Source organism: Polistes dominula, unplaced genomic scaffold (assembly GCF_049000335.1).
Source record: "Polistes dominula isolate Pdom_NZ unplaced genomic scaffold, Pdom_raw_medaka contig_49, whole genome shotgun sequence".
In the NCBI taxonomy this organism is placed as follows: domain Eukaryota; kingdom Metazoa; phylum Arthropoda; class Insecta; order Hymenoptera; family Vespidae; genus Polistes; species Polistes dominula.
In genome coordinates, this window is record NW_028300914.1 from 5931608 (window position 1) to 5955668 (window position 24061).

The 24061-nt window shown below is 31.0% G+C and overlaps 1 protein-coding gene across 1 annotated transcript in view; it reads left to right on the forward strand.

The window, feature by feature from the left end:
* LOC107065044 (monocarboxylate transporter 10) overlaps nucleotides 1–24061 on the forward strand; it is a 150489-nt gene that overhangs the window by 103121 nt on the left and 23307 nt on the right. The window contains 1 exon segment of the mRNA XM_089169925.1: nucleotides 23354–23522. Within this exon segment, the coding sequence (XP_089026051.1) occupies nucleotides 23354–23522 (169 nt within the window).

Consider the following 24061-nt stretch of genomic DNA (forward strand, 5'->3'; position numbering starts at 1 on the left):
TTAATAATTAGTATAATATTAAATAATATAATACATAATATATAATATATATAATATTATTTTATATATATATATTATATTTATATTATATATTATATGAATTATATATATAATTATGGGCACATTTCTTCTCAAATATTAATAGAATATATTAGAATTATGGACATACCTTAAATAATTGTTCATTAATCCAAAGAAATGTAAATTTTAGTCTAAAAACACAGAATATAGTTCGACGTACCTTCTTTCTCGAAATGCACCGTTACACTGGCACGTTGTCCTCTATGAAAGTTCTTTTATCGATTGTTGTTTATATGACTTTTAAAAGAACACATTCTATTTACTATGAATATTATTTTTTCATTTTTTATATATAGCTTTAGAGAAGTCATTTAAACAAGAATAAATAAGAAAAATGTTAATTAACTTTCATAAAAAACAAAGTGTCAGTCTTTCGTTGGATTTCAAAGAGAATGTACATTTCTTTCGATTAATTAACAATCAATTAAGGTACATCGAACACGGTACGGTACTTCTATAATATTTTCTACTTTTTAAATCAAAATACATTTATATTAAAGTTCTTGGCAAGTAACGTTTTTTAATTTCAATATTTTCATCTAATAAAATATCAGATAGAAATTGTTTAATATTCGAAAAATATTACATAGATACATATTACATAGATTTGTAAGTACATATAATTGTTAAAAAAATGTATAATTATTCCTATTTTAATGGGCATTAAGCTTATTCTGGTATAAACAAACACACACACACGTAATAACTAACACAAAAATCTTCCAGAATGTTATTACCATCCCCTAAAAAGTTTCACTTCGAAAAAAGTGAAATATATTGCAAAAACAATATTTATTATAATTATTTCGTACAATACTCAGCTTATGTCTAAGGCAATGTACGAAATGGCCGGTTATTTTATTTCCAACCCATAAATCCATAAGTCATTCTTTTTTCCGTCACAAGAAACACAGAAATTTTCCATAATTTCGTTCAACTCTCCTTCTTTCATATTGTTTCATAAAATTTTGTCGTTACCATCCCCTAAAAAGTTTCACTGCAAAAAAAAGCAAAATATATCACAAACAATACTTTTATATGCTTTGCAAAATATACTACGATAAATTTTTTTTCGTTAACGTATGCATCGACACGAGTATTTTTTTCATATTAAAATTGATAGACCCTTAAATGGGTCGTTGGATGATTCATACGGGATCTTTGCATGGTTGACTCGTATATAGGTCGCTAGTAATGAAAGAGTTAAATTTTTTTTTGATATTATACTTCTTGTGCCAACGTAATTTTCATTTACTCTCGTAGATATCTCTTATGAAATATATCGAAAAAAAAAAAAGAAAGAAGAAAAAAATATGCCGCAAGAGGAAAAAATACAAGAAGACGCGTAAATAACGCTCCAATAATTTTAAAATAGAATACAATGAAAAAGAGAGAAAGATTCGAGCTTATGTTCTTTACTCTCATTAATTTTAACGTTATATATACGTGCTTAGTTACTTACTTTGCTACTTTGCTCATACACAAATATATGTAAGCTTATACTTATATCTGAAGATCGATAAATGGCAAAACTCGAAGAATCTGTCGTAACGATTTATCAGGCTCGTTATATTGGTATAATACTTAACCTTTAAGCTACTAGAACAAAAAGAACATGAGAGAAAAAGGAAGTAAGAATATTGGGGTCAATGGCGAAAAGTACTTCGGAAAACACATGTGAACACGAAACCGATGGGGTGTTGAAGCTCTTATCGACGATAGAACTCAACAAAAGCTGCAAATTATTAAACGCGTTTTTTAATTTATTATAAAAGAAAAATCTTGAGTTATTGCTGGTGTTGACAAATATTGGAAAATCATTTTTTCAAATCTAAATTTAACTGCAACTCTAAACTATTATATAATATATCGAAACAATTAATAATACGATTATTATATTTCTCTTTTTTGTTTTTTAAAACTTGTTGAAAAACTTTATTGAAGGATATACAATTAATAATAGTTATTTTTATTAATATTGTAACGAAGAGTGCATGATTAATGAAATACCAATCAAATGATTAACTATCTTATTTATGTAAAATCATTTAAACTATGGATTGAATTTCATTATATCCAAAATTCAATGGGAACTCAAGTCAACTCATTAATATTCCATCCTTCGAGGAAGAGTAATCCTCTTGGCATCGTAAAGCGCGACACGAGTTACAAATTTAACGGATTTATTAATCCATGATACTCCTAATTGATTTACATCGAATACCGTTTAAACGAATAGGTTACTAAAACCATCTCCAAATATACAAATTAAATTCCTCTTGTCTTATCAATCTCGTGTCTGGTTTTACAACGAAACATCGTTCGTTTAAAAGAAAAAAAGAAAAAACAAGGAAATAAATAGCAACGAAAACGATTCTATTTCTCTTTCTATCGATCTCTAACAATTTTATCCAACTATCTTTCAAGCATACGCGAAATGGGCGACGGCAGAGGGCAAAAGTTGTCGAACTTCTTTTACTGAATCTTGAGGAAGTGAAACTCCGCGGAAGAAAATAAGTTTCCATTCTCGAGGATCGGAAAAACACATTTTCTAAATCCCGTTGCACAGCTAGTAGCATCTCTCTCTCTCTCTCTCTCTCTCTCTCTCTCTCTCTCTCTCTCTCTCTCATAGACACAAAGACAGATTCATATAAACCTTCTTCTTCGTCGTCGTCGTTGTCGTCGTCTATTCGTTTTCTTCCTCGAGGGAACGAAGAAAAATTTTCTAACCATTCGCAAGGATCCATTTCATGCACATTTTCGACAGGGTTTAATCTTCAACTAGAAAATTCCCCGAGATAATCCACCAAATACGATCGTTTCCTAATACAAGAAAAGAGAAAGAAGATCGATAGATCGATAGATGGATTACGAAGATAGAAATAAAGGAGGAGGGGGAGGAGGGAGGGCGACTTGAAGGGGGATGAGAGAGGAAACTGGAATGGCAAGAGTTATCTCGAAGAAAAATCGCAAATACGTATCGAAGTAAGGTGACGACGAGTTTGCGAACGTACTTTAATCTCGTCCCATCGGGATTCCCATCAAAAACTTTTCCCACGGTAAAGAATTTTCTCCTCTCTAACACGTCACTTATTCGTTATTTCTCTTTCTATCCAACGAACGTTAATCCTGAACTACACGAACTATACTATATGCTGTTCTTTCTTCTAAATCCTCATCTGACGAAATATACATCAGACTTTACTCCTTAAAGTCTAATTATGTATTCACTTTGATCAAACTAGACACTAGAATTACAATTGCAAAGTACGAAGTTTTGATCTAAAGAGAGAAATATATATATATATAGAGAGAGAGATTAGGAAGTTCGAATGGTCGTCTAGAAAAAACTAATCTTCATAAGACACAATAATTTTTGAATATTATATTCAATATTTATAATAATATATTTACCTTTATCTTGGTCGTAAGTCACATGGGAATTGACTTTAAAATATAAAAATATTTTATTAATAATTAAATAATTAATAATTTCATATAGTTGTAGTACTTCTTTAAAAAATAAATTATTTCTAATAAATAATAAGTTATTCTTATAATATAATATTGAACAATTTTGTTCAATATTTACCGAAACCACTTATATAACCTATGTTAGTGAAAATCATCAATATAAAAACATGACGAGACCAATAAGGGTTAAATACACAAAAATTATAATTTTATTATAATGAATTTTTTTTTACAGAATATTATTTATAATTCTACCTAGAAAATATAGACTAACGTAATTCGATTAACTTTCTCTTTTTATTAATAGAATTTTATTGATTAATATAATACAAATCTTCATTCTTTACTTTTACAATTAGATCAATCAATTCACGACTATCTTCCATTTCATTCTTGCTTCTAATACGTATATCATACCTCTCATATTTCTATTTACAAATTCATCTCCCAACAACAACATTGATCGGACGCATCTCGTACACAAACACACACACACACGCGACTAACTAACTCTAGATCCTTCCATATCCCCATTCAATTGTTGATCAACTTATTTCATACACATACATAACACACACACACAACTGTATGACTAACATTAGGATCTTGCATCCAACATTATTAAAATAAATTACATATTATGATTAATGTTAAAACAAAATTGAGTATCGTTCCATATAAATTTGTAATCGCCATATTGGACAACCTCAAATATTGGTCGTTTATAACGATTTATTTATAATAAAACATTTAAATATAATATACAAATAATAGAAAATTATTGATCAAATGAAAAGTAGAAAAATATGATCGTTACGTATGGAATGATTTGTAGAATGATTTGGATTAAAAGAGACATGTGATCCTGGAGGATAGAATGTTAGGAATTCTGTCCTCGAAGTTGTCCCCTTAGGGAGGACTGAATCATCGACTAGTATTTACTGTTCGAGTGAATACATCTACATATGTAGATATACCAACCGCATCCTAGGTAATCTCTGAATGTAGACCAACGTAGTGCGACATACACTATCTAATGACATATACGAGCGAGACCGGCATTGACCGCAGTAGTCTCTCTCTCTCTCTTTCTCGCATGCTTTCTCTCTCTATCCACCAATGACACACACGTACGCATACTCGTACAGAAGTTTCCGTCTTCGAAGAAGATACGAGGATTTATTGACCACACGCAAAAGAGAGTATCATAAATATTTTTTCTTTCTCAGCTTCTAACCATGGTTCTACTAACTTTCCATCAAAATCGAATTATCCAAAATTTCTATCTATTTACTAGGATGCTGTGGCTTTGTTATAAAAGCCACCCGTTGCTGTGGCTTTGTTGTATAACATTAATTTAATGTAATTCTAAATTGTTTAATGCAGTCAAATTAATTTTAACTAATCATTTTTGGAAATTCAAATTAGACATAAAACAACAAAATTTTTAAAAAATATATATTATAATATACAATATATAAATATCAACACACACAAAATAATACCACAATTAAAATGGATTACATAAAATAGTAATATAGGAAAAAATATAAAAAGCAAGATTAATTATGTAATATGTAATTCTGAAAAAAACGTATGACGCGAATATATCGAAATAATTGAATTGCGATACAGCGCCATCTAGGGAAAATTTAAAGTACCCATAGACCTAGATAACCTTTAAATAACACATCCTTAAATTAGCAGTAAAAAATAAAAATAATAGCGATAAAAACTATCCTATGTACTAAGTTGAAAAAAAATACACAAAATATAAAACAAATTTTATTAACACTAGATATACCACCATTTTCAGTATACCTATTTCTACCACACTACTCAAAATAACTGGTGTTATAAAAAAAAATGCTTTATGAGGCTTCCAGTCTTTATTTACTCTTAAAAATATCAAAAAATGTTTAATAATAATAATTTTAATAGATAAATGGATTTATAGACATTTTTAAATAACAAAACGCTTAATTATTTACAGAAATTAAATGTTACATAAAGTAGAAATTTTGAATTAAAATGGCCGACCAGTCAAAATGATAGTGTTAAGATCGGTTCAATAGTTTCGAAATTCATTGGAAACCAACAATGTGACACTGAATTTTTATATATAAACATTGTATTAATATTTTTAATAAATTAACCAATGTTTGTTGTAATAATATTTTAATAATATTTTGAGACTATAAAAAGTAATACTAAGTTTTATTCTAAGATTCAGTTAGCTATCAAAAAATTTCATTCAAATTGCTATCACATATATAGGAGTATTCCTGTGACGATCTTCAAGATTACCGGAATAAGACAAGCAGACGTTAAAACCTAACGTTTTTCCTCTCTGTCTCTCTCTCTATCATTTTTTCTTTTCTTTTTCTTTTCTTTTTCTTTTCTTTTTCTTTTCGTTTTCTTTTCTTTTCTTTTCGTTTAAACGTCTACAGAAAAATATATATATATATCACTTTTCTCGAGTAAAGCTGCAGCATTGCCCCGAGGACTCTAGGGAAACACAAGAAAGGAAAAGAAGAAAGAGAGAAAACAATATCTAACCTTCTTTTTTCCGCATGAACTGTAACATAAGAGATTTATTCCTTCATTCTTTAACAAAAGTTGATATTCATTTGACGTTTCATTCGATATTTATATATTGTATATTTATTTGGAGAAACAAAAACTGATGTATTATTGTAAATAAAATAATCTTCATGATATTATATAAAAAGAACAAATAAAAATATAAATTCAATTATAATAAATGAAATCAGAAATGATAAATCAAAATATTTCATTTGAGAATTTATGATTAATTTATATGATTCGGTTACATAGTTAGATACGGTCCAATTTCTCTTTCTACATTCCCCCCCCCCTTCCCCCTTTTCTCTCCCCCAGAACCATCCTCGACCACCTGTCCCCTTTTCGACTATACTGTACGTTCCTTTGCATCGTACCCTAATGTGACAATGCGGTCGCTCGGCATCATTGTACACGAAGTATGGGCAAGTAAGTCGAGACAATGCACGGTGCTCGCATAGCAGACAGTAATGACGTTATATGTAAAGTTGGCCCATGGAATATATCGTTCTCTCAACAATGAAAAGCATATATACACACATAACACACATACACACACATACATGCAGAGAAAGAAAGGGAGATAGAGAACATAATTTGCTGGGTCTGTTTATTGTTAGTACGTTTCAGCATCCCTGATTCGCATTCGCGTATACGACGTTACGAAATATGTTGGAAGCTGAATCATTTAGCTTGAACTAAATCGGATGGAGCTTTATCATTATTCTAATTAATCGTATTACATTATTGTCCGGTATCGTGAAATTGATTTTCATTGTCTCCCTTTCTTCCCTCATTAACGTTATTTTATATAAATGAAATACTTAAAATGTATACGATAATAGAAAAAAATTTGTATTCTATAATACTACAAAAGAATTTCTATTCGTGATGTTAGGTACTATCATAAATCTTTTTCAATGTGATTTTCCTAAAGCTCGAGTATGCCTAACGTTGTTCGCGTATCCGCGTGTAAGCATGAGAAATGGTAAGGTAAGAAAAGCCGAAGCTTTGGGGATTTTTTTGTTCATTTGTGATATACTGCAAGCCTGTGATTCAGTAGTCGATGGTAGTACGTACGTTGCAAGCACGTAAGAAGAGAGGCCGCAAAGCCTTATTTGAGAGGATTCTCTGCTCGAGATAGACCTAGTTTCGCTAAAGTTACTATGCTTCTTCGTTCATCAAAGTTGGATGTTGAATAAAACGAGAATCATGAAAAATTATTTGCCTCGAAACTTATATAGAGATAAAATGAAACGATAAAAAAAAGAAAAGAAAAATTGAACGAGGATAGATAGGGAAAACACGTATTATGTCATATAATTTTCTAATATTAGAAGGCCAAGGTCTCTATGTTAATTATGTAATGCGTTCGTTATAAACGCGTATACCTACGCGAGATCGATCATTTCTTTGGTACGACAGTTATCGGACTGCTCATTCAAGCTGTTTTTAAAAAGGTTACGAGAGCGGAAATAACCGACCTATCCAACGATAGATTTCATTATTAATAATAAAAATTATAATAATAATAATAATGATATGAAATTTTATTTTGAGTAAATAGTGATTAATCCTTTAATTATCAGCGACCCATAATACGAATCCGTGTCCATGTTAAGAAGCCTGTACGAACAACCATATAGAAAGGGTCACAGTAATATTTATATGAAATACTAGCTGTGCCCCGCTACGCGTTGTTGTGGCTCAGTCTGATTAAATAGAAAAAAAAAAGAAGAGAAAGCATTAGTTTTTAAAATGTTACACCTCCCTCCTCCTGACCCTCCATGGAAACCTCAATCTTTCCCTAGATGAAAAGATGCAAAACGGCATTTTCCCTGTAGAAGATAACCTACATTGCCCCTTCACCCTTTTAGAAGACAACACAAAATAATTAAACTCAATTTCAACGCAATGTAACATTAAATAAAATATTAGAAATATTCAATTAAATGGAAATAAAAATTGAGCATAAATATTAAAATATCAGACTGAGCCAAAATATTGGGTTGGCAAGAAAGTAATTTCGGCTTGCATCAATAGATAGCGTTATGTTTGTTTCGTTATTCTTTTGTTAATGTTAGATTTTTTTAGCTATTTAATTCACAGTTCATTTTTTTATATAGAAAAGTAATAAAATTTAATTATTTAATTTAAAGTTCATTTTTTGTATAGAAACAATTGAGTCTAATTTCACACTAGAAAACCGAAATTACTTTCTTGCCAACCCAATATAACGTTGTCGTATTGATAAAGGTTAGGTTATATTTAAATGTTTCGCGTACTCACCAAAATGTATAGCCAACAGATGGCGTTGGACTTACCTGTATCTTTTTTTTGAATTCTTTCGCTACGAATAGTGACTATAGTCACCCCTGATGTTTCGTAAACAGAGTATTGGGATTTCTGGCAGGGGTGTGGCGTAGCAAGTCGACCTATCTACTCTAATTTTGAATTTAGCCACTGATAGTGTATTCAAGAGCTAGAAATCCCAATACTTTTCATCGTTATGGTTACCCATTGCAATTGTTTTACACTTTGTGCATAACTTTTAAACGGTCTATACGAAATTACATTATAAAAAGTTACGTTTTTTAATTGCATTGTGTAATAATTTTTCACTTTTTCCTTTTTACAGGCGATTACAGATGTTAAATGGGAGTAGAGTGACGAAAAATCTGTCCGTAGCGAAAGGGTTTATTATTTTATGAATAAATTAATATAATTAAAACATATCTGTATGCGAATGCAACGTTATGTTAAAATTTCAATACAATCGATAAAGTATTTTTAGAGATTAGCGATTAGGAACAAACGAAATCTACATTTTTATATATATAGATTAGAAAAATATTCTTCGATGATCGTTTTCGTGATATTTTTAAAAGATATTCTCTTTTCTCCACTATTTCAGATCGACTATGAACGTCTTGCGAACGACTGCTTTTATCCATAATAAAAACACACCGACACACATACAACACTCGCACACGTATACACACTAAGGAATGAAAGTCCTAGGAAGTCAGAAATGCCTAGGGTCCCTATGTCTTTCAAAATATTCTCGCGAAATAAAAGCACGAATGATATAAGATAGACGAGTAAAAGAGACGCGCGGTTTGGATTTACTCTGAAAGAAATTTATATATGTATACGTTAACCTTAGTATTACTACTACTACTACTACTACTAAACTACTACTACTACTACTACTAAACTACTACTACTAATACTACTACACCACTACTACTACTACTACTAATACTACTACTACTATTAATAGTACGGTTACTGTTATTTTTACTACTACTACCAACCCTCTTCGAAAGAAACAAGAACAAAGACTTTGTTCTTTCGTCTGACGGTTTTGACGATAGAATTCTTCGACATTTCTAGAAATACTTGGACTCATTTCCTTGTTTTTTTTTTTTTTCATTTTTGTTATTTATATCTCCTAGATATTCATCTTCGTCAATGAATCTTCGAGATAAGAGAGAATACTTTATTCTCATTTACAACGAACAATTTGATAATATTTTGTTTTATGTTTGTTGTTTGATTTATTGTTTTTTTATATTTCGAGTAAATGTTTCGAGATATTGTAAACTGTTCGATAAAATATCTCTCAATCTTCGTTGAGTCAGGCGAATTGATTTCAAGTCTTGTAGAATATTTCTTTAGACGAGTAATGCGTTAGCAAAGAGGCTTTACTCGCAAACTTACTATATATATTCGCATCGAAGACGATTGAAAAGTGCCACTTGGGAAATATACTCGCTTCATACTTCATCGAACAGTCTTCTGTTTCTTTTTTTTTCTATCTCTCTTTCTTTCCTTCTTTACCTCTTTTTTTCTTTCTCTCTTTTTCTCTCTCTGTCTCTCGTACTCTTTGATCAAATCCAAGTTTAGTAAATACTTTGAAAATACTTTGAAAAGATTTTAGCAAAAGGATCGTTAGAACGTTGAAAACTCTGCTAGAGTATTCGTTAAAAATTTTTCTGACGACCAACGTTTTGAAATTATCCATATTTTTCTCATGTACGAACGAGGACAAGTATTTTTCCTATCAAGTTTAAGTATTCAAATCACCTAGAAACTTTTAGTCTCTATCATATAATTCAAGGTTTTTATAAAAAATTGTTTATAAGAAATTGTTAATTAATTATTAATAATATGTTGAACAAATAGAGAACACCTCTGCTCGTCATACACATTTTTCCGTCTAAATGGAACACGTAATTATTGGAAGAAATTATTTATTTAATAAAAATATTATGTCAATTATTAATTAACTATTTAATTTATGTATTTACTGTTATTATTTTATCTCAATTTGAATTTTATTTTAGTAAAAGGAAATTAATTTTGTTCATAAGAATTTCTTTATATCATTTGTTGATAATAAATTGTTAATTAATTATTAACAAAAATACTAATCAATAATGAACATTTTATTCTTTAAAATGATGTATCAATCAAATTTCTATGATTTTTAGTTCTGAAGATATTTCCATTTAAATGGCAGATGTTTACGTTGATCATGTGACCTAGATAATTTCATTCAATAGGGCTATGACCCATTGACCTACATAAATTCTGAGAATTTACGCACTCTAACTACTACTATTACTATTACTATGATCAGATGATCGTAGTAAATAATGAATGAAAATCTTTCCATGACAATATCTCTCGAACGGAAGACCATACAAACTTGTACGATACACCATTTTAAAGGGCAGATTTTTGTCTACTTTTTAAGAATATTGTTAACAATAATGAAACAGTTTTTTTTATAAATAATTAATGTAAATAAATTCTTAAAAAATTACATTAACCTTATTCTACTGTAGAGAAAGTAACATTGCGACAGATTAATGATATTACATAAATGAATAAGCTATTTATAAAAAAAAAACTTACCACTTAATTAAAATAACAATTGTCTTTAATTAATAATAAAATAACTTTGAAATGAAAAGTCGTAGAGTATTGGAAAGAAAGTTATTTTAAAAGACACAATATTTTCTATACCATTTCACGTATTATTTTTAACTAATTAACAAATTGTTATAAATAATTTGTATAAAGAAATTCATACACGAATTAAATTCATCTCATTTTATGGAAATTATTTGAAATTACAATTAGTTTTTACAATTATACAATAAAACAAAAACAATTATTATTTTATCAATGAAAAATATTTTCTTTCTAAATTTTAAATAGTCACATTTCCCATTCATATAGGAATGTCTCTGAAACCAAAAGTCTTAGAAACTCGAAACAGATATACAAATTTAGCGTATAGAACGAGTTAACGAATGATATAAAATAAAAATAACGGAAACTTACTATGATAATGAAAATAATTGTTCTATTCTGTAAGTGACAATTTGATAGATTACATTTCTATCTGTTGAAGCAGCAACAAATGTCTTGAGTTTAGATATTCTTAGTTAAACAGATGTTATAGGATGCTACAAAACCTAAATCTACGTTGATAAGTTTACACCGCAAACACGTCCCGCGACAACGAAACTTTCATCCTAGTTAATTGATCCCCTTTTATCTCTCTATCTCTAGATACATCCTCATCTTGTTGAAAGATAATACACATTGAAATAGACAAAGATAGAGTTGGCGATAATGACTTTCGCAAACGCAAATAATCGATTCTAACTCGTCGACTAACGAGCACCAACGACGTGTGAATTATCATAACGCGAACGTCGATTTGTATCCTACCTATGAATCATTATGTTAGCAGGATTCACGAAGGTTTTCGATATGTCGAGTTAATTGCACGTACAAATTGGCGTACATCATTATACTCCTATATCGTTAAATCGTAATTTAACCTGCGTACGTGTCTGTTTCAATTTTTTTCTTTCCTTTTTTTCTTTAAGGAGACATGTTTTTCCTTTTTGTTTTTCGTTTTTTTTTTTTTACAAAAATCAAATAAATCTTCGTTTGCGTTAAGATAAAATATTAAGGGGCATCACGAGTGTGAAATTTTAAAAAAAATCGATTTTTTTGCATATTTCGATAGTCTATACCTCTAAAAATAACATACTAAAATTTCAAGTGCATATTTCAAATAGTTTTTGAGTTACACAGCCATTTAATATTTCTTGATTTATAACGATGAAATAAAAGATCGTCTCGACGATTTTTTGGATAAATTCGTTTAACTGAATGTCTTTTTGTTGGTAGACCGAAAAATAAAATTGTAAGAAGTAAATGGGAAATGTTAGGTAAGCTTGAAACTTGTAGTTTAGAAGCGTTTCACGAGAAACGTCACTGTTAGAACGATATATTACGAAAATCATCTCGGTTACCACATCTGACAGAGTAATATCTAACATGGAAGAACAGACACGGAAATAGAGACAGAGACAGAGAGAGAATTCACCCTTTAGTAGTAACGTCTTAGTCCTTTCCCAGAATTGCATCCTCGGATCGATGCTAAATTATTGCAGTCGCGAAAATGATCTACGTTCCAATCCTATCCGTATAATTAGTCAACTTTGAGTTAAATTAGTATGACCCCCGTCATCGATCTTGTAACTTTGAATTATTCCTATAAGAACTTTGATACAAGCGTATAAATAAATGAGTACAAATAATAAGACGATTTAAGAAAAAATTGTAAAATAAAATCGATAATCGAACAAAATTGATTATTTTTGTAGAAAAAAGTTGGTTAGAAAATGAAGTAAATAAAAATGTTGGCTTTACTCTGGAAGGACGGATAATCTGGGAATGGAAAGACGCTTTAATTGAAAAAACACCATCGTTATTTTCCCTAACGATCTTCCGAACGGTTTTGCACACCTTTATAAAGTGACTCGCTTAGAAAGGAAATCCTATATCCCGGGAGCGTTAGTTTCGACTTCGATAAGTCGACGAATTAATTCTGTCCTTTGGGATTACACATTGGCACGAAAATCCCTATCGACTGTTTCGATAACTCGAATAATCCCTTCCCGTGCAGCCCTAAAATATCATTTTCGATTATAATTTGTGAAATATTTTTTTTTTTAATTGATTCAATTAAGATTAATAATAATAATCATAATAATATTCATCATTTTCTTAATTATAAAGAATATAATTAATAATTAGCCAAAAGTACATTGACGAATTAATGAAGACAAATTTAGTACCGAAAATCGTTTAAATGTTTCGCAGTAACCGAATATCTAATTTGTTAATGAGAAAATTCTCGACAAATTATCTCAAACTTAAAATATAATGAATCAATAATTAGCATAATCAGAGAAAGGGAAAGTTACTACAACTATACAACTACTACTACACCCTAAGGGACAATAACTCTGTCGTGAAACAAAAGATAAGTCAGTGAACATTAAATGAAAGTTCTTAATTAATTTCGTGAAATTCCTCTCGAGTGATTTCATTAACTTTTAACGATGGTATGCAACGGCGTTTAACGATCAACACTGGATTACTTATAGTCATAATCTTTTAAAAAGGAAACGATTAATTTCAATGAAAATTTGATAAATCGTTCGAAGGATGGTAAAGATTGCGAGGAGAGAGTAAGAATCGAAAAGGGCCAAAGTGTAATCCGAAAGTAGAAGCTAACGAAGAACTTGCAAAGTAGTAAATCTCGTTCCGGTTCGAAAGCTTTCTAGGATACGTTTGCCAACGAGTGTCCGTGTGTCCGTTTGTGTATGTGTAGGTATGTGTATGCATGCGTGTTTGTTCGTATATGTGTACCACCCTCCTCTGCAGGACGAATATAACCTGCTCGGATGAATATTCACGGACCGTAAAAAAGTTCACCATTAAATTTAATATAAGCTGATGTATGTATATACGTATGTACATATGCATGTAGGTGGCAGACATGGGAAAGGCATTTTTTAAAGCTGCCCATGCAAACTTCCCTTTCCTTTCCAATCTTCGTTTCTTTCTTTTTTTATTTTTTCTTCCTTTATTTCCTTTAACGTCAAATGTGATCTTGTTACAGAAAATAATTAATAATATCAAAGCTTTCATATGTTTTACGGTTCTTTTAAATCTTTTCAGATATTTATTTCCGATCCGAATGAGAACATATATTTGTAATTACTGATTCTATTTATAATTCGTGAAAATATTGGCTATCAAACAGACTATCTAAGATTTTTTTAAGCGAATAAAAAGAAATAAGAGAGAGAGAGAGAGATATTTGTGTATAATTAATTTAAAATACGAAAGGAGAGATAATAAGAGAAATGGAAATTGTTAAATTCATCAGACTAACTTCACGCATGCTGATCAATTATACAACATTTCATTTGGATTGTATGAAAATATTAAAAGAGTTTTAAATTTTAAATACCTTTGAATGTTCGTGAATTCATTCTTTTTATAAATTGCGATAAAAATGTTTGTCCTTTATGACATCATATTTTACCAAAAAAATAAGAAAAAACTATACCATATTAACAATAATAATATTATTATTAATTATTATAATATAATAATCGAATATATAATTTGACGTTAAAATCATTGTTCCTTTTATGAAGAACTGACGTTTATAATCAAGAAATAAGAAAAAAAATAACATTATAAATTGTTGAACAGGATGACAGATTCGAGTGGACATTTAGTATCTCGTAAGGTATTTGAGAATGTTAGCAGAGGAGGTTAAAAACGTCCAAGGCATTAAATTATTCGCGTTCGATCGTTTTCCCGCCCCCATCCCCTCCTCCTAGTCGTTACCTGTTGAAGTCTCACCAATAGACATCGAGACTAAAGTCTCTCGAGTCGTGGCTCTTAAGTCATGATGCGATGGACAATGCATATTCATCTAACCCTTTCCCTCTCCCACCCCTCCCCTTACCTATCTCTTTTCTTCTTTTTCTTCTTATTCACTTTTTATCGATCGTTCCTCCAAACAACACGCCAATTGAAAGGATGCCTCTCGACGAGTCATTCGATGTGTCCCGCTGTGTGAAACGAGAATATCCTAAGTAAGTAAAAATATTCCTTGAGCAGTTAAACAAAAATTCTAAGGATTTCTCTGTTAACACCGACGCCAATCCAAATTATTTATCTTTTCCCCATCTTGAAATAAAAAAAAAAAAACAGTTGTATAGTATAATTTACTTTCTTTTCTATTTGTTTTTTTCTTTTCTTCTTTCTTTCTTCTTTTGTTCCTTTTTCTTTTTTGTTTCTTCGTTCTGTCGTAGCAGAACAAAAAATTTCACTGCCTCGTTTTACTGGGGTTGAGAAAAAAAAGAAAATAAGGGAAGGAAAAAAAGGGTGAGAGAAGAAAACAAAACAAAAAGGAAACTTTGGAAACGTTTTAACGCGAACATAGGAAAACTTTCGAAACGTGATTTCAGAGACCGTTACATCGTATCAACTCTTTCCAACCACCACATGCCCAGGAAGCTTTTAGCAAATGTAATCACAGAAGGACGTTAGGTAGTAACAAAAGCACGCAACGGGGGAACGATGAAAGAAACAAATCTGATATGATTGTAGAAAATGCGTGGAATAGAAGGTTAAAACACTCAGTTCTTCCTTCGATTCGACAGCAACCAACCCCTTCGGATATCTTTATATGAATATAAACAATTCAGTGTCACATTGTTGGATTTCAATGAACTTCGAAATTACTGAACCGATTTTAACCTCCATTACCCGCCACAATACGAAAATGCAACCAAAAATTAAATGAATTGTATAATGATATTCATACTAACCAAATAGAACTATTGTTTTATTTTTTAAATATAAAAATTATTTTATATCATTAATTATTGATTTAGAATAAAGTAGTGAGAATTTTTCATATTTTCATGAAGCACGAGATACGATCAATTCGATTTTAACGAATAAATTTTATTCTGAAGTTGCAGTTATTAAAAAAAAAAATTTGAAAATGCCTCGCAAAAAGGGCCATTGGCGGGTAATGGGTTAATGAAATTTTTTTTATTTTGTGTGATTGTTTTTCAACTCAGGATATGGAATAGTTTTTATCGCGATTATTTTTTTTTTATTGCTAATTTAAGGATTTATTATATTTAAAGGTTATCTAGGTCTTTAGGTACTGTAAGTTTTCAATAGATGGCACTGTATAATAATTCAATTATTTCAATTTACATATGACATAAGCTTACTTTTTTTATTTTTTAGTGTAATATTATTTTATTTATTCCGTTCTAATTGTGGTATTATTTTGTATGTTATTATAATTTATTAAATAGTTTAGAATTATATTAAATCAACATTTTATAACAAAGTCACATATTTATATATTCGTCAAATTCGATTTTAGAAAAAGTTCTAATGAAAAGTTAAATTGAAATAAAAAGAAAAGAGAAAAAAGAAGAAAAATAAAAAAAAAGGGAGGGGGCAAGATTACGAGACGGTCTCCTCCGGTCCAATAGTTTGGCAAGAAAACCAACCGTAGGCTTCGTCTAATGCTACATACACACACACACATATACATACATATATATGCCTACTATACATCACGGTAAAAAAGAAAGAAAGAAAGAGATAACCGAGGCCATTCGCCGTTTTCTTCGTTTTTTTCCATCTTTTATTTTGACGTCCGACCTGGGGGCGATTTCTCTGACAGGAGCTGTTGCTCCACATTTCACTCGAAAACCAGGGAGAATTTTCTATCTCCATCCCTCCCTCCTTCATCCCCCTCTCTCACTCACTCACTCTCTTTATTCGTCATTCCTATTCTCTCTATTTCTCTCGCTCTCTCTCTCCCTGAGCCGCGATTTCGCGAAGCGAAGTTATCCCACTCTGCGCACCAATCGATGCCTTTTTACGATATTCCCCATTCTCTCTCTCTCTCTCTTATTCACTTGTTCTCTTCTCTGACTCTCTCTCTCTCTCTCTCTCTCTCTCTCTCTCTCTCTCTCTCTCTCACTGTGACACTCTCTTTCTCTGCAATCGAGTCGCTCGAGCGCTCATTATGTCACTCGAGATAATCAGAGCTCCATTCAGATCACCGACGCACCGAGAACGACGACCATCTACTACTATACTATACTATACTATACTTTACTATACTATACTATACTATACTACTCTTTCCTCAAGCTCCGTTTCTCCTCTCTCTCTCTCTCTCTCTCTCTCTCTCTTTTGTGCCACGTCGGCCATAATTGAACGAACCTTTATGCTTTCAGGCCTGATTAAAAATTCGACTCGTTCGGCAGACCGTAATAACGTCGACTTTTATCTAACAAGCTAATTATTTATGAATAAACTTTAACGGTTAATAATCTTTTATCTCCATTATTCTTCTTCCTCCCTTTTCTTCTTCTTACTCGTTCTCCATTTTTTGTTTAACTGTTTCTTAAAAAAAAAAAAAAAGAAGAAAAGAAAGAAATAATAATTAATCCTTATTAGTTGTCAGGTTTTTACATATTAATGATTATCACTAAAAGTTATAAATGACTTTGGTAAATATGTAACAAAATTGTTCAGTATTATAAGAATAATTTATTATTTATTAGAAATTATTTATTTTGCTTTTGTTACGAAGGAGTAATACAAATAAATGAAATTATTAATTAATTATTTACATATTTCTATTTTTTCTTATTCGTAAATCACCTCCCATATGACTTACGACCGATAAAGGTTAACTTATACTGTCACGTCCCAGTGACGACTAACTTCGAACTTTGCTACGCCAATTATACGAATATCCTACTTATAAGTTATTTATTAATTATTACCTTAGCTGTATTCGTATTTTGTAATATTTTGTACATTGTGATTTTCCTTACACATAAGTATATTTGTATTCTTAATTCTATTTTATAAACACTCTCACATGAACGACCATCGATATTGGCATTTGTTAGTATATTGTAAATAGAATAGCAAGGATTAATTGTCGTTCATGATCGTGAGTAAATAAGTAATACTAAATTTTTTCAATCCTACAGTACCCACTTTCCTGCTGACTATTGTTGAGATCACGCTTCAAAGACAGAGCGCGCGTGCCATGGGAGTTTCAGGCCTAACACATGTGCGCTCTGTTGCCATTTTAAATAATTTTTATAATAAAATTATATATTTGCAAATTAATGAATGTTACGATCCCGCACTTAGGATTCAAAGCAAAACAAGGTTACAATCTCTCTTTTTCTCAATCCCACCGCTGCCACCGGTTTTTGCTTCCTATGACATCCCAGAAGGGGATATCGTGGAGCAAGAACAATTTAAAGATGATTTTCTCAGATCACGCTACCAGCGTTTACTCAGCCGAGAGAACGAGTGCCCTATTTTGGGTCAGTCTATAGAGCCAGTACTTTACCCGGGATCTGGGCTAAGAGAGTGAAACCTATTAAGCGAGTAAAAGATAGTGGTTTACCCGATATTACTATTGCCTTAAGGTGTTTAAGAATCCCCGGAAGATGGTCTTTCTTTGGCGTTGATCGTCAGATTCCTTCCTAACGCCAGATCCTTTGGCGTTAGTGCCGTGTCGGTAGGTTACTGGATTTGCGTATGATGAGGAACTTAGTTCGGTTCTTGCACAAGCACTTCCAAATTTATGAAATAACAGTATATTCTTAAATAAGGTTTGAATTACATAGATGTTACAAACAGTAAATTTAAAATAAGACGCTAATGTAGCTGAGTTTGTAAATTTAAGTTAAGTGCGAATATTAAGTAATTAATAGATTACAGATAACAAAATTAGACTAAGAACAATTTTATTTGCGAACTCTCAAAAAATATGTGGTAGACTGATTTTAATGCGAACTCTATTAATGTATGTGGTAGACTGCCGGCAAGGAAAAACGCAGTTTTTCCCGCCGGGCCCAATGCAGAAGGTTGTGAACACCTCCCACTTGCACATAATGCTTCCTCCACTACTCACTTTCATTCGGTAAACTGCTAACTTTGGAATATGACATGCTGCTGACTATGATTCTACGAACTGGATAAATATCAGTTACTATCAACCGTGGATCCTGCGAATTTAGAAAAATATCATTTTTCATTTAAACAAATATCAGTTACGGTTACCCGTGAATTCTACAAACGGCACGCGCGCTCTATCTTTGAATCGTGATTTCAACAATAGTCAGCAGGAAAATGAGTACTGTAGGATTGAAAAAATTTAGTATTACTTATTTACTCACGATCATGAACGACAATTGATCCTTGCTATTCTATTTACAATATACTAACGAATGTCAATATCAATGATCGTTCATGTGAGAGTGTTTATATAATAGAATTAAGAATACAAATATACTTATGTGTAAGGAAAACTACAATGTACAAAATATTACAAAATACGAATACAGCTAAGGTAATAATTAATAAATGATTTATAAAAGTAGGATATTCGTATAATTGGCATAGCAAAGTTCGAAGTTAGTCGTCACTGGGACGTGACAATAATAATGAATTTAATCATAGGAATCTTTCGATTTTGTTCGTTCAATTAAATATAATCGAGTAAAATCGTACGAAAATAATTAAATTAACAATTTAACTTGTGTATCTGATAATATACTACTATCGTATCCTCTCATTCCATTCTCGAGTTTGTCCTCATTATTTTACATTCTTATTCCGTGATAATATCAAGCAAAAAATTTCAACTTTTAACCATTCAATTTTCGAAAAAGTGCAAAGTAAGAAAAAGAAAGAGAGAAAGAGAAAGAATGAAAAGAGAGGAATCACGTTAAAAAATTTCAAAGCAGTTCACTGCCATAAAAGTTGGGTACTTGAGAAGAAGAAAAAGTAGAAGTAGAAGTAGAAGTAGAAGAAGAAGAAGAAAAAACGCATAGAAACGTACCGATCTGGAAAACCGCAACACAACTGTCAAGAAAAAGTCTTTGAAAATAAAAATAAGAATAGATTGTAAGGAAAAAAGGGAAAAGATAAAGTTTAATAAAATCGGAGATAGCATGTATTTTGATCTAAATTACCGAAACATAATGTTATCTTATATTTCAAATGGTCCAAATTGAAAATCGTTAAAAATCGATAGTGAAAAACTACTACCGAACGGTTCAATTTATCGTTAAGATATATATCTATTTTTATTATATTTATTTTTGTATGAGAATCTCTTGGCAAAAAGTCAAGAACGTGGGAAGAAAAAAAGAGGATAAAAGGAATAGAAAAAATAAAAACAAAATAAAAGAGAGGAGAGAGAGAGAGAGAGAGAGAGATAGAAACAGGTAAGTGAAATAACGTCGTCCTTTTCTCTTCTCTTAGTTTCCCCGTATGAATAATGTAAAAATTGTGTTCTCTCAGAAGTAGGTACTCTTTCTTTCCTTTAAATCTTTCTCTCTTTCTTTCTCCCTCCCTCTCGTTCTCTCACTAGGAGAAGCCTGGGAACCTACTTTTGCTCTTTTTCGTGAGAATAATATGTTGAACTTTGAGAATTCGACGATACTAGTCAAAAGATAAAATATTAATTCCTATACATTTGTCTTTTCTTTTTCCTCACTCTCTCTCTCTCTCTCTCTCTCTCTTTCTCCCTCACACAGTGTGACTTTTGCTTTTTTTTTTTCTCTTTCTATTCCCACCTCAAGCTCTCTTAGTTTCTTTTAGTAAAAGGAAAATAAAAAAAGGGACACGTGTACGCATGTATTATGTACTCGCCCTCCGGTAGATATACGAGGAGCTTATTAAGGGCTCTACTCCACAACGAGTGAGCGTGAGTCCAAAAGGTTCTTCTCTCTCCTATCGAGCGACCTTTCAACAGCTTGAAAAAATCATTCTCGAGTCTATTCCTAAGAAGAAAAAGAAGCGAAGGAAAACCGTCGTCCACCACTGGTTTTACACCTCTTTTACGTGTTTATTCAACGCAAAGGACAACCCAACCCTCCCTTGCCCTTCTTACACTTCCCACCTGCTAACACTGATCGTGTATTCTTCGAGCTTTTCCTTTCGTGATTTCCTTCCCTCATCTTTTTCTTTCCCTTTCACTTCCACTTACCCTTCTTTCTCGTTTTTCTATACAACTTTTTCTTCTTCCTTTTTCTTCCCCTTCTATCCTATTCGTGAATATCACAAATTCCAACTTACCTTTCTGAAATTTTGATATCTTCTGGACGAGAAAATTATATTGGTTTATAATTATTTTGACTTATGTTATATAGGGTGATTCACCAGTTCTTGCCACCAAAATTTATCCGAATACTTATTTCGGATAACGGCTGACAAAACGAATCCAATGATGTGCAGTATTAAAAACAAAACCTGACAATAACCACGAAAAACTGTTCGAAAAATATCTGTTCCGTTCGTAGTCGGAACAACAAAAGACTGACGCAACTCTGACGCAACCCTGACACGACCACGACGCGACCATAATGCGAAAGAGCTGTATTGTGGCTGGCTTGTACGCCAGTTTTAATCTTCGTTGACCTTCGAAAATATTAATGTTGCACATCATTGAATTTGACAGCCGCTATCCGAAAATAAGTATTCAAATATAACATTGTATTTAAAACAACAAAGTTGACCAATAAATCTTAAAAAAACTTAATGTAACAAAAAAAATACTAGTGTCATATTATAGTCCTGAATTTTTCATGCAACTTTTACCTTATTCATTTTTCTGTTACTATCATACTTTCGAAGCTATTTAAGTGGCAAGAGCTGGTGAATCATTCTGTATATCTATTTTTACACAATTTCGTATAAACAATACAAATCTGATTTGTAAAATATACTGCCAGCAGGTTAAATTTTTAAGTAGTTTACATTTAACAATTTTTTATTAAAGTATTATGTCAGTCTAGAATTTTCAAAAAAATCGATAAATTTTTTTTGGATTCAAACAGTTTTTTCCATTTAATTGAGAACTCCAAAATTAGGAAAAATATAATTACATTTCGAACCAATTATAGAGAAAAAAAAAAAGGAAAACATTTGTTGACTAGTGTTATTCGTGTTGTTTATTTTTTATTCTACTCTTTCGCGTTCCTTTTAAAGGTTCACAGGTTGATACGAGTACTCATTTTTTGTACTTTTATTAGTTTTTCTTTTCCTTTATTTAATCTAATTAACATTCAATAACCTATATGGATAATAAAAAAGAGGATATTTTGCATGGTCAAAGGAGATACGCAACAAAAGCGTACGTATGTTTTAGTACTCGTCCACCCATGGAAAGAAACTCTTTGAACTTCAAAAGATTCAATTAACTTTTTTTCTATGACCTTATCCTTTATCTCTACGCAAGTGTCTATCTATTGGTATATATATATATATATATAAAAATGTGTGTGTGTGTGTGTGTGGGTTTGTTTTCAAAGATAACAAAAACGATTTTACAATCGTTTTGTCGACCTTATAAACCTACCTACGCGATTCTTTAGATTATAATTTTATCCAGGTAAGAATCTTTTTTATTTCTAATTTTGTTAGTTTACGTATTTTCTTGACAATATTTTTCCTCTATTTTCTATAGAAATAATAAAATATCTTGATAAAGTGGTTTTTTTGTCCAACAACATGATAATATCAAATGAAAGGAACAACAGAGACTGTGCTTTATTTTATCGAAAAGAAGAAGAGAATTTGCTGATAAGTCTAACTCTTTCTCTCTTTTTCTTTCTCTTTCTCTCTCTGAAACGACATAACACACTTTGAATAATAAGAAACCCAAAGCTCGTTACATTATTTTTACGCAAAGAGATAAGATAAAAAGAAGAAAAAAAAGAAACATTGGACAACACCGTTATTCTAACTCGGATAAAATAAACTGCTAACGACGGAAGAAAGTTCACCGAAAAGTTGGCAACGAAGAACCAACGATTCCTATTTTCTTTTCTTTTTTTTTTTCTTTATTATCTCATTAACACGAAACAAATTCTAGGATACCGAGACATACGGGGGTGAGCCAAAGTTTCTAAATCTTGTAGTTTTATAATTTACGAAAAAAGGAGAGATAAATTAAAGTGTCTTGAAAACAAATAAACAAACAAACAAAAAAGAAAAAAAACCATTAACTGATTCGTAAAATCGTGCAAAAACTTTCGATCCATTAAATATTGTGTTGGGTGTATTAATGAAAATTGTTTCAATTTTTAATGAAACTAAAGTATAAATAATTCTAATGCTCGCTAAACGTATTTCTAGATAATAATAATAATAATGATAATAATAATAATAGTAGTAGTAAAAAGTAGATAGGAGAAAAAACGTAGGAGTAGCTTGTTCTAACAATGGAATGATTGTTTTTCAGCATGGGCAGGAGCTTTAAGTGCTGCGGTTTCACGTGGTTCTGCACCATTGGTTGTCGGCGCGTGTCGTCGTGGAAGTACACGGCTCACCGCTGTCACTGGTGGCCTTGTATTGGCATTAGCTTCGCTTTTTACTTCCTTTGCCCTACAAATGCATCAGGTTCTTTTGAGGTATGTATTTAAACTTCCGAAATATTATTTACACGAAAATGTCTAATACTTTGTTTCATTTATTTAACGAAAATGTGACCAATACGTTTTGCTTGCCTTATAATTCCTAAATATGGGTCGATAATAACGAAAGAATTTTAAAAATTCGTTGCAATTATATCATTGCAAAATTAACTCGCGCCCAAAAATATGCCGTACGCAATGAGTTAACGTCATACAAGAAATCATTGTCTAATAAAACCTATGAAAATTTAATTATTTTCTACTGTATTTTATATATATGTATATATACTAGGGTGCTTCAACTACGCGTTGCTGTGACTTTGTTATGAAACGATGATTTACTATGATTCAAAACTATTTAATGCAATCAAATTACTGTTCACTAATAATTTCTGGGAATTCAAATTAGACATAAAACAACATACAATTTTTTATTTTTACTTTGATATATCTCAAATTAAACTAACATGGATTTTCTAAGTCTAACAATAAGCCGCGAATGGACATTGTTTGACCTTGAAACTTATTAAATGAGA